The 11,735-nt window shown below is 37.4% G+C and overlaps 1 protein-coding gene across 6 annotated transcripts; it reads left to right on the forward strand.

Annotated features, from left to right (window-relative positions):
- The first annotated feature begins 346 nt into the window (after positions 1–346).
- On the forward strand, positions 347–11,522 carry PRP40C (pre-mRNA-processing protein 40C). Of its 6 annotated transcripts, none has more exons than XR_015195584.1 (18): positions 347–466; positions 642–745; positions 824–901; positions 1,375–1,635; positions 2,739–3,321; positions 3,398–3,552; positions 4,013–4,050; positions 4,643–4,721; positions 4,872–5,333; positions 6,113–6,196; positions 6,759–6,899; positions 7,024–7,130; positions 7,373–7,496; positions 8,107–8,250; positions 8,638–8,784; positions 9,257–9,379; positions 10,552–10,928; positions 11,028–11,522. XR_015195584.1 is itself a non-coding variant. In XM_086560513.1 (18 exons), exons 2-17 carry the CDS (start codon positions 689–691, stop codon positions 10,867–10,869), a joined length of 2,910 nt encoding a protein of 969 aa, XP_086416639.1. In that variant the 5' UTR covers positions 347–466; positions 642–688; the 3' UTR covers positions 10,870–10,877; positions 11,028–11,522. The 6 variants fall into 6 exon arrangements, 5 of the variants coding, with proteins under 5 accessions (XP_086416639.1, XP_086416716.1, XP_086416879.1 ...); XM_086560513.1 differs by having other exon boundaries at positions 3,389–3,552; positions 10,552–10,877; XM_086560590.1 differs by lacking the exon at positions 11,028–11,522 and having other exon boundaries at positions 10,552–10,994.
- The last annotated feature ends 213 nt before the right edge of the window (positions 11,523–11,735 follow it).

Consider the following 11,735-nt stretch of genomic DNA (forward strand, 5'->3'; position numbering starts at 1 on the left):
GAGCAACATCAAATTCTCAACATCAAATGACGCGATTTTTAAAAAAAGCCCACGAAAATATCTTAAAAGCCCAAGCCCACGCGGGTTTTGAGAAAACCGCGCAATGTCTCACCAACATCCGTCTTTATTTTCTTTCCCAATCTCTTATGCGGTTTTGCAAAAAAAAAAATGCGATTTAAAAAAAAACTAAAGACAAATATTGGCATTTGGACTAGTTTTTGAATTCAACATCCCACCAAAATTTGATGTTAGATTGATATCACTCCTAAATATGCTGTAAAATGATAACGAATTTGTTAAAATGGATCTACACCAAATTTGAATAAAACCCAACCCAGTCTAGGCCCAATAGAGAATAGCCCAGGCAAAGTATTAAACACGTTTCCTTCTTCCTAAATTTTTACCTGGAAAAAAAACACACGACAAAGGAAAACCTAACCTCGTACGCACGCATGTTTTACATCTGGTCAGTTCTCCATATACATCCTCTTTTTCTGTCTCTTTAGTGATTTTATCGTCTGTTTTAATACATGTACTTAAACAATGTTTCACTTTCAATTTTGCACCAATGTTTTTCCGTCAAGTATCCAAGTATTTGGTGTCCAAATTTATAATAAATTTGTTTACTTTACGCTTTACAGGTAAATGATGTCGTCACCAGGAGTTTCAGGATCACCTGCAACTGGTAATGGCCAGTGATTCAGTTCAAGTTGTGGTGCCTCCACCTTGTGCTTCATCTACACATGTCAGTTTCCAACTCTTTTATAGTTTTTGAAATTAATGCTGCTTCTCAATAGTAACTGATGAGTTTGGTCTTTTACAGGCTCAGGCAACTGGACCATCTTTCTCATACAATATTGGTACAAATAAAGACGCGGGCTCATCGTTCCAATCTAACAGTGTAAGATTCGTATTCGTGTTCGTGTATGGTAACTTATTAAGTTGTTGTATTATTTATAAAAGGAAGAAATACGAGTATCTCTTAACAATGAAACAACAGTAAATAGGCATCAACCGTTTCCTGGGTCCCACTTATGAGCACTATTTTTCATTCTTCTTGATGATTAAAAAAGTTGATAAAGCTCGAATGGTGAAGGTCATTTTTTCAGGACATTTCCCCATTTGGTAGGATGTCCTCTTGACTGCTGTTTGATTGCTACGATATCCTCAAGGTCTACCCCAACACAATGTTGACATGCTTCTTTTCCTATTTAGTTTTATTCTGTCGCGTCATTGTCTCACGCACTCTAAATTTATTTTTATTTTTAGCTTTTCTGCAACACGTATGTGTAGGAACTCCTCAGTATGGTTTGTTTAGTATCACATTTGTTTATTCTTTTGTCTTTGTTTTTTTCGCTTCTTTTTTGCATCCAGACCGTTGGTTCAGATCAATCAGAAGGTGGCAAGAGTGCTACACCAACCACTGCATCATCCTTACAACCTCCACCTTTTGGGAAGCCTGGACACTCAAATGTATTTTTTCCTGGCATGCCTTCACAGAATATGCCAGATCCAGTCCATTCTCCTGTGTCCGTTCCCAGGAGAGCTCCCTCTATTGCTGCGGGTTTTTCCTTCAGTAGGCCCTCTCAGTTACCTTCTGTAGATGCCGCTCACAAAAATCCACCATCATACTCTGTATGCTTATTTAATGTTTTTTTTTTATACTCTACATGCCTTATAGATATGAACCTCATAACTATGATTTATAATCTTTCATACTAAAAGGATGACCAGTGACCTATAATCTGGCTTAAAACTTTTGAATAACACAGGCTCATTTTGGTTCAAAATTTGTGCAGGCTAAATCATAAATTTTAACTCCATAATCCAGTTCCCCTCCCACACCCAGACTCCCCAATCTGTCTTTGACTTGTTTGTGTCAGGCCAGTTCCATCTGGCATCTAAAGGACAGATGTGCTTAGTCTTTTTGCACTATGGACTGATATTCTATTTTACTTTGAAGGGATTCCCAAATCAATCTGGGATGTTCAGTTCATTTGATAGGTTAGGTTTTTGGCCATTTTTTTTTCCCTTTCCTTTTCTTTTCCTTTCTAAGAATAGGTTGTTAGATGATCTAAATGGGAAGGCTAATTGTACTAGTGGGTTAGCCAGTTGCTGTGAACATTTTACATATTGACATACACCTGGGAAGAGATTGTGAAATACATTTCATATAAGGATCTTATAGCATGCTTTATAATACACTAAGTCACATTGACACGGATACGCGTGTTGGTGTCCGACACGGGACCTATATGAAGTAGGACACGGGGACACAGATAATTGGAAAAGAAAATTATTACAATTCTTTAGATACACCTCTATTCTTGGGCATAATTCCTTCTGATGCGGCTCCTTACAAGTAAATAATTATGAAAGTGGCATATCATGGAGTTCTAAACTATGTTAATAGATTGTTTCCAAGTCTTTTAGGGTATAGAAGAAACCCTAGGTTAAAATGGTATTGACAACGTGTCCGTGTGTCCGACACAGATTTTTTTGAGAATATGAAGTGTTCATGTTACTTAGATAATAATGGGAGGTGGCTAACTTTTTTGGGTATGCCCCCAACATATTGCTTGAATGCCGTGTATGTGATCCGTGTATAGGGTAGGTGATCCTCCTCCCTGGTGTAGGTGATCCGTGTATGCTAGTTGTTACTTTACTGCATGCCAACTAGTACAAGAGTTGCTTTTGGTTTAACTTACAAATGACTTTTGGTTCTTTTGTTATTGCAGAATAGTGGAGTGGCTTTTGTACGAGAAGCTGGGACGTCTGTCCTTTCACCATCTGGTACCCAGGGCGTATCATTGCCTGCTCATCCTTCATTGAGTTCTTCAACTATTGCTCCGACTACTCCCAACTTGTTTCCAGCAACTATGTGGAGGCCTACTACTCCACCTTTTCCTGGGCATCCTGGACTGGTAGGAGCTCCCGCAACACCAGGACCACCTGGGATACCTCCATCAGGATCATTACCTTCTACTACTTCTATCCATCCGATAACACCGGCAATGCCTGCTCAACAACAATTATATCCAACTTTTCATTCTCCTCCTACTATGCCTCCACACACTCAGGGACATTGGTTTCAGCCCCCTCAGATTGCTGGCATGCAGAGGCCCCCATATCTACCATACCCTGCAGTGATCTCTAATCCCTTTCCTTTGCCTGTTCGTGGCTTGGCTCTTCCTTCTGTTTCTTTGCCCGGTTCACATCCTCCTGGTGTTTCTCCGGTAGGACCTATTGGAGGAACCCCTTCAGCATCTGAGCATACACGCAGCTTCGTGATGCATTCTGAGTTACCTCCTCCAGGCACTGGTATGATTAACACATTGAATCAGTACTAAATCATTTTGTCTTATAATTCTTATTGGTTCCACTTTAGATTCTCCAGATCTTGACAAAAGAGCTAGTGGTGATGGTGTTGCTGTCAATAATGAAGAAGTAGATGCCTGGACCGCTCACAAGACTGACACAGGGGCTGTTTACTACTATAATGCCGTGACAGCGGAATCAACGTATGAGAGACCCCATAATTTTAAGGGGGAGGTACTTTCTGGCAAGATATATCAATTTAATTATGCGCTATAAATCTATAATCAATGACTTGCGAGCCACTTACTTGGATTATCCTATTTATCATTTGAAATTTGAATCTTGTTCTTTATTTTTAATCTAATTTATTTTACCGGGATAATATATATACTGACGTTGACATTGAGTTTCTTGAAATCCATTAGATAGTGAACCCCTACTTGTTCTATACTATGCAGTCATGTTCATTAGAAAAAAGAGATTATAAATGTTGATCATTTCTAAAGCAGTTTCTTTATCCAAATTACCTGAGATACTCCTCTCTAAGTTTTCGCTGAAATGCTGAAACAGCTCTTTGCTGTTATTCTTGTTTATCTGATTAAATTTTGCTGTTTATTAATGATCCATCACCAACTATCTGTTTATTCTGGCCATGGTAGTTGAACACTTACTATTTCATGTGTATCCTTTGCAGGCTGATAAAGTGACGGTTCAGCCTACTCCAATTTCATGGTTAGTTCTCTGAGTTTTTTTTTATAGTTGGAGTAGACTAAAGTAATCACTTTATGCATTTCGTTGAGCCAGTTGGAGATGTTACCACCCAGTGCATCATATTTGTTAGACAGGAAGGACTTATTCCTTGTTTTTATTTCCATGGTGCCATATGACCATATAAAGAGAACATAAAGAAAGAATTGTCAACAGTGTGCTTGACTGCTGAATCCAGTCTATCCACATTTGCGCAATAAAATAATACTAAATGAGATATAACTCAAAAAAGTGATATGTTTGTACTTTGCAGTATCACTTTTATTGCACTACCAATTCCTGATCCAAATATCCAATCATTCTACTCTCCTGCAATAATCCCCAGAACTGTGAAAAAGAATTCCATAATGCTTCTGGAATCATCTTTTATTTTGATAGGATATTTGCAATGTTAGTTTGCCATCTTCTCCTTTGCTCATCTGATTTAAGCTGTAACTAAACTTTCTATTACTTGCCAGTGTTTTCATTTGGGGAGGGTGTTTTCAATCATGGAGCAAAATGTGCCACTGTTCCTTTTTTTTTTTTTCTAAATATTATGATGACCTTCTTTGCTCAGGGAAAAGTTGGCTGGTACAGATTGGACGTCAGTCACAACAGATGATGGGAAGAAATATTACTACAACACTAAGACTAAGGTTCTTTGAGCTTCCAATTATTTTCTTTCCTTTTCCCTTTTCTGTTCTGTGTATTTAGAGCATTACAGTGTCATACTACTTGATTCAATTCTGTTAATCTTTTTTGCTATCAACCTCTGATATATACTGCTCAACTGCTTTACATAATAGGTTAGTAGTTGGCAAATCCCAGTGGAGGTTACAGAGTTGTGGAAAAAGAAACAGGAAGAGGATTTGTTAAGAACAAATACAATGTTAATGCAAGATTCTACTACATTACCAGAGAAAGGTTCAGGCTCTATTAGTTTGAGCACTCCTTCTGTTAACACCGGTGGTCGTGATGCGACTGCTCTTAGACCTGTTCTACCCGGTTCATCATCTGCACTGGATTCAATAAAAAAGAAACTGCAGGATTCTGGTATACCTGTTACTTCCTCGCCTCTTCGTACTTCTTCCGGGCCTACCACACCGGATGTAAATGGCTTGAGTGCAGTTGATGCTACAATCAAGGCCCCACAGGGTGAGAACAGCAAAGACAAACAGGATGCTAATGGGAATATGTCAGACTCTTCTTCAGATTCAGAAGATGTAGATAGTGGACCCACTATGGAGGAGTGTAATATTAAGTTCAAGGTACTTTTACTGCTTTATTCGTTCAGTGGCATATTGTACATCTAACGTATTATCTGAAATTTTGAATAAGTGAAAAATGTTATCTCAGTTACTTGACATGGGTGTGGGACCCTCATTCATTATGGGGTACTTTTATATGTAAAATCAGAAATACATCATTTGCGTTTATAGCTTTGTTTTGTATGGATGAATGGATCCATACCCATGCCCTTCACTTGTAGGCATGTCCAGATAACACAAGGGTGGTGTTTTTAATTTGTAAGGGAAAGTCCCATTTACTGTATGATGGTTAAAATTTGACACCATGATAAATTCATTTCACTCTGGTGCATTAGTTCTTCACGAGTTGTTGAGAAAAAGTGATTCCTCCGACGTTTATGCTTCCCAGGTCTTGAACTCACCCTCGATGATACATGCACAATCGACACACTGGGCTTAAATTGGTCATCTTTTGTCATCCCGGTCTGTGTAACTGAGACTATTTTATTAACAATTTATACTTAGTTTCTAGGTTCCCGGCTATAGTATATGTAAATTGAAGTTAGTGGCAAGTACAAAACTGCCTACGCCTTTCTAAAACAAGTAAAGAAGGGCTATTGCTTGGACTTTGTGGGGGCACTCAAACAATATAAGGCGATAAACGTGTATTATTTTTGTATAATGCACAATCTATATATATTTTTTGGTAAATATTTGCTACTAGATTCCTATCCTAGAATGAGAAGTGATTACTTATAATTTGGGAACTCATGCTTTTAAATTTCCTATCAACTTCCCAGGAGATGCTTAAAGAACGTGGAGTAGCACCATTTTCGAAGTGGGATAAAGAACTGCCAAAGATAGTATTCGATCCACGTTTTAAGGTTAGTTGGCATCTAAAGATTTGAATACTTTGTATGGGAAGGTTGGGCCTTTCAATAAGTGCTACTGTTGTGGCTTGGTTTGTCGGATTCTTATGTTTTTCTTACCTTAATCTGTGTACAGTATATTTGTGCAGTCCGTCCATTGTATGTTTGACTGTTCAAATACTTTTGATCTCTGTAGTCACTTGCTTTCAATACCATGGGTTGTATAGTTACCAAAAAAAACATGGGATATTGGGATGTATGAGTGCGCATCGTCTTGCTTGAAATACAATGTTGACTCAAAAACTGTAGGGAAAAAATGGCTATTTAACTAATGTTTGGTACTCCTGTTTTTTTTTTTTTTTTTTTTTTCATTTGGTTATGAAAAACATGAAATCATGAATTATCCGTGCAATTGATGAAGAACATTTTCATAATCAAATACACTACCGTATTAGAATGATGGTTAAATGAATACATGTATAAATGGTTTTATATTAAAATGGATTGTCATTCTATTTTGTACATATGGAAGTTTATGTGCTACTGTTCCGCTTATTGTAGAACCTTCGTTTCACAGGCGGTTCCTAGCCATTCTGCTCGGAGATCTTTGTTTGAACACTATGTTCGGACACGAGCTGAAGAGGAGCGCAAGGAAAAACGGGCAGCTCAAAAGGCTGCAGTAGAAGGTTTCAGACAGTTGCTGGAAGAAGCGTCAGAGGTTGTGGTTAACTTATCTGAATCACTTCTTATAATTTCATGCTAGTGAAAGTTTCGATGAGGAAAAGTTCTTAATTGAAAGTTGAAGCATTAGAAATCTAACTGACCGTATTTGCACCTTACAGGATATTGATTATAAAACCGAGTACCAGTCTTTCAAAAAGAAATGGGGTAGTGACCCACGTTTTGAGGCCTTGGACCGCAAGGAGCGAGAGGTTCTATTAAATGAAAGGTATGCATTCCACGAGGTGTACAACAGTGAGGAAGAAGCCTCCTACATGTCAGCTTTGTTCATGTGACATGTATACAATCAGAGACTAACTCGTAGGCACAAGCTAGGAAAATGTCCATCCCTAATCAGGCAATGCCATTTAGTGGGTTACGTTGAAGGAGATTTGCTAAAATGCGTTCAGTGTGGCTTCTATATTCCTTTTATATGGTACTAGCATAAATGGTTTTCCACGTTTATTACAGGGTGCTACCGCTAAAAAGGGCAGCTGAAGAGAAGATCAAAGCAATTAGGGAAGCCGCTGCCTCAAGCTTCAAGTCCATGCTTCGGGACAAAAGGGAAATAGATTCTCATAGTCGTTGGTCGAGGGTAAGGTGCTGTTGTGCAGTTTTCTAGCTTTAGGCATGTTTTAAGATTTGAAGTGCATGCAGTTGCATTCTTTTGGACAGAATAACTTGATTTATTTTCTAGAGCAATTCTTAACTTCTGCGTGGAGCATCCGGTTTTGATAACACCTTTTGTTTAAAGGCACATGTTTTTGTCAATAAACAAATTAAAAATGATTAAGTTTTTATTCAAGCCAAAAGAGTATGTACGTATCGAGTGTCAAAAAAAATGAACAAGGAAAAAAAAGAAAGGAACAGTATAGGATAGATAATCTGATTCATTTGGAAATGTGTGCACATTAGTAAGAAGAGGTGCTTCAGTGCAGCAGTTTTTCATTGACAAGTTTCAAATGCTCTGTGAGAAATCATTTTTGTGTCTTTGTAGCTTTCAGAAATAAGGATTCTTCAGGAGATTCACATTTTATAAGCAGTTGATAAGTATACACCAACACCCAGTCACCCACACAAAGCTGTGGATTTTGTTCTAATTGCAATCGTAATTTGCATTGTTTTTTACTTTTCCTTACATTGTCATATTTGGTTACATTTATTTCTATTTTTTGGGTGGAGTTTATGACTTTCCGTTCGTGTAGGTAAAGGACAGCCTAAGGAGTGATCCAAGATACAAATCGGTTAAGCATGAAGATAGAGAGGTTTTGTTTAATGAGTATATATCTGAACTACGGGCTGTGGAGGATGAAGTGCAACGAGCAGCAAAAGCCAAAAGGGAGGAACAAGTAAGCATATTCCTATTAGTATTATACAATATTGGAAGTATCATTATTAATATTCTGATTATTTTGCTTGATCCTGATAAAATAAATAAATATTTTCCTTGATAAAATGGTTTCTTTGAAAGTGAGTGTAAAATGAAGCCAATAAAGTTATCTTCTAAAAAAGAAAAAATCTTTGTAATCTCTTTCTCTGTCTATCTGTTTCTTTCCCATATATAACTATACATAATATTCAAATCTGTGAAATTGCAATATGGGCTTTTTATTATATATTCTGGACAGATTGGTAGGATACAGAGAAGATGGCCCCTTTGCAATCATAACACCCAATAGAGAGAAAAGTTTTAATAACCGTCTGATATTATCATGCACACTTACAATGGTTGTCAGGATAAACTGAAGGAAAGGGAGCGAGAGACGCGGAAACGAAAAGAAAGAGAAGAACAAGAAATGGAAAGAGTGAGACTAAAAGTTCGTAGAAAGGAGGCAGTTTCTTCATACCAAGCTTTACTTGTGGAAACAATTAAAGATCCGCAGGTAGTTTCCAAAATCATATCTCAATTGTCAACTGATCCATTCCTGTTGGATTAACCCTGCAAACACAAAGTTGGCATGTCCTATCATTGTTTCCATGCTTTAACTTGGAGTTTTAACAACAAAGCCTTATCCGAAATGGGGTGGATCTTTTGGGAAAATCTAAGGTTGTACATTTTAAATCAAGTCTTAAGTTTCCACTTTCATTCAAATGATTCTTAGCGTGTTTGATATAAACAACTGTAGTAAGTCCTCTGCTTTGATAGAGTCAACAATGGCTTCATTTCCATTCATTTCTTTTGGAAGAGAGGAAATATGTTACGCCTGAATGAGCTTCCCTGTATTTCTTGTGTTCCTGTGTCCTCTTATTCTTTCGGAATATATACTGCTTTTACTTTTAAAGGGAGACAAAGTTCTGCATTCCGAAGTCACTTAATGTTTTGGTGTAATTCCTGTGATTCCCTGTATTGTGTAGGCATCTTGGACAGAATCGAAGCCTAAATTGGGGAAAGATCCCCAAGGACGTGCCACAACCTCTGATTTAGATCAAGCCGATACAGAAAAACTCTTCAGGGAGCACGTCAAAACACTATTTGAGGTTATTAGGCCACTTCTTTCATTAATTAATTTATTTGTTAAGACTTAACACAATTATATTTTACTTTATTGGCTCTAATAACTGCTGTTCACACTGTTTGATGTTCTCTTATTGTTCGACTCAAGGGGTGCCACTTTTTTCCCGAAATTCAAATTTTACCAAAATCCAATCCGACATGATATTTGTGTTCCCATATCCGAATTTTCCGAAAAATAATCGGATCGGAATTGGATAAGTTTTCAAAATCCAATCCGATCCAATTTCTGATTTTTCACGAAATCATGTAAACTTATAAATTGCAACATATACACATCTTAACCTTCCATTTCATATGCTAACAACTAAATCATAACCACATTTAGTTTCCAACCAAATCGAAAGCCATGATACTAATTAAGTCTAGTTTGGTCGGCCTTTCGTGTTATGTTGTAGTTATACTTTTTTAACAGGTTTGGAACTTTACTTGCAATGTACTTGTTTTGGACATAACAAATATGAATGTATTAACATGCTGAAAATGCTTACCGAATCAAGGTATTAACAAAATAACAAGTTCAAAATGGTTGTTGGATAAATGTATTAACATGTTCAAAATGGTTGAAGAATGAATTGCATTAACATGTACAAAATGGATGTGAAAAGAGGATTTAGTCCGATGTTTTGCTAAACTTTTTCCCATTTCTGAAATTTCTGATTATTTACCAAAATTCTAAAATTTCTGAATTTGGAAAAATATTTGTAGATCCTAAAATAATTGGATCGGAATTGCAAAGATTTTGTTTTCCAAAAAAAAATAAAACAAAAACGCATACCCTAGATCAGATCCAATCCGAAGTCACTCCTAGTTTAATTGTCTTATTTTTTATTTTAATATTTTGGTTAGGTAGATCATTCGATCCTTTCAGTCTGCTCTTATATTCACTTTATTGATGTCAGCATGTGATACAACAGTTCTGATGTTTATGTTCATTGTTCTTTCGTGAACCATAATGCTTTGTTTATGGGGAAATACGCTTGCTTAGTCACATGCAAAGTATTCAAGAATTTATCAACTCTTTTATCATATTATGTTGACACAATAACACTTGCTCTGTCCATGATATATTTCTATTTGTTGGCTGACTGAAATTGAGATCTGAATCTAAGTTATAGCTCATATTTGGATATTCCAGAGATGCACACGTGAGTTCCAAACTCTATTAGCTGAGGTCATAACCACTGAAGCTGCTGCCCAAGTGTCTGAAGATGCAAAAAGTGCTCTCACTTCTTGGTCCACAGCTAAACGTGTTCTAAAGCCTGATCCTAGGTATTCAAAGATGCCGAGAAAAGATAGGGAATCCCTGTGGCGGCGGTATGCTGAAGAATTCCAGCAGAAACGGAAGTCGGCATCTGAGCCTGTGGGAGACAAGCTTAATGCAGAAAAAAGGGGTAGAAACTCACTTGATTCAGGGTCGCCTGCAGTGTCAAGGAGAGTTCGGGAGCGGAGATAGCTTAAAAGGTTGCTACTTTCTCATGTTACTGAAGTGGGCTTCTGTTCTTTGGTTATAAGGTTGGAAATCATTCAATGGAGCCAGGGAACTGCCTTGGTAGAAAAAATATCTACTTCGCACCTGAAAATTGACGTGTTCGTTTTTCTTCTCTCTGTTAGGTAGTTGGGGAATGATGCAATCTACCACAAATGAGAGAGCTTACGGCTTGGACAGGTCATTAGGATGAAATTTTCCTGGAGATAGGAGGATCCATCACCAATGCGAACTAAGAAGGGCTATGCTTCGTGCATTTTTTCCAGAGGTCAACAGTACAGCAACAGAATGTCGAGACAGACAGATGTTATAAATTGGTTCTCTTGGTTAGTCTGTCATTGTTTCAAGATGAGATATCCTGCATTACAGATTGTTGTGGGTTTAGTTTTGCTACAATTTCCATGCAATCGGCTTCCCTCCGGTTAGGGAATGTAGCCTGAGAAGATAAATTTCAAAAGAAGCCTTCGTGTGAAACGTTTCAATCACACTTATATTCTTTCGTTGTATATTACTATTTTGTGCTGAAAAGTGACCCGCAAACATCAATTCTTGTTCTCCCATAAACGTATTTAAAAGAATCAATAGTGGTACTACGTCGGGACTACAATTAACTCCATAAACATCCGCCTGTTCTTCTCAACTTTCACGCCCCCGTAGTTTGTAATCTAGTTTTGACATGCACCCAAGCAATCTTGAATACCGATAAGCAAGGCAACAAAAGAAAATTAAAAATGAATTGGTGTGCGCACACTAGCTCGTTTGCCTGTTAGAAATTAGGATGAGATCTTGGAAATAAAACGCTGACATTGACATGATGAAGTCTGGCTTCCAGA

Source organism: Coptis chinensis, chromosome 1, assembly GCF_015680905.1.
Source record: "Coptis chinensis isolate HL-2020 chromosome 1, ASM1568090v1, whole genome shotgun sequence".
Lineage (NCBI taxonomy): Eukaryota > Viridiplantae > Streptophyta > Magnoliopsida > Ranunculales > Ranunculaceae > Coptis > Coptis chinensis.

Excerpts from the sequence above, each read along its gene's own strand:
- PRP40C (XM_086560513.1), top strand. The coding sequence starts at position 689 with ATGGCCAGTGATTCAGTTCAAGTTGTGGTGCCTCCACCTTGTGCTTCA. Across the intron at positions 4,722-4,871 it reads ACTACAACACTAAGACTAAG|GTTAGTAGTTGGCAAATCCC; the intron begins GTTCTTTGAGCT and ends TTTACATAATAG. Across the intron at positions 7,497-8,106 it reads CTCATAGTCGTTGGTCGAGG|GTAAAGGACAGCCTAAGGAG; the intron begins GTAAGGTGCTGT and ends CCGTTCGTGTAG.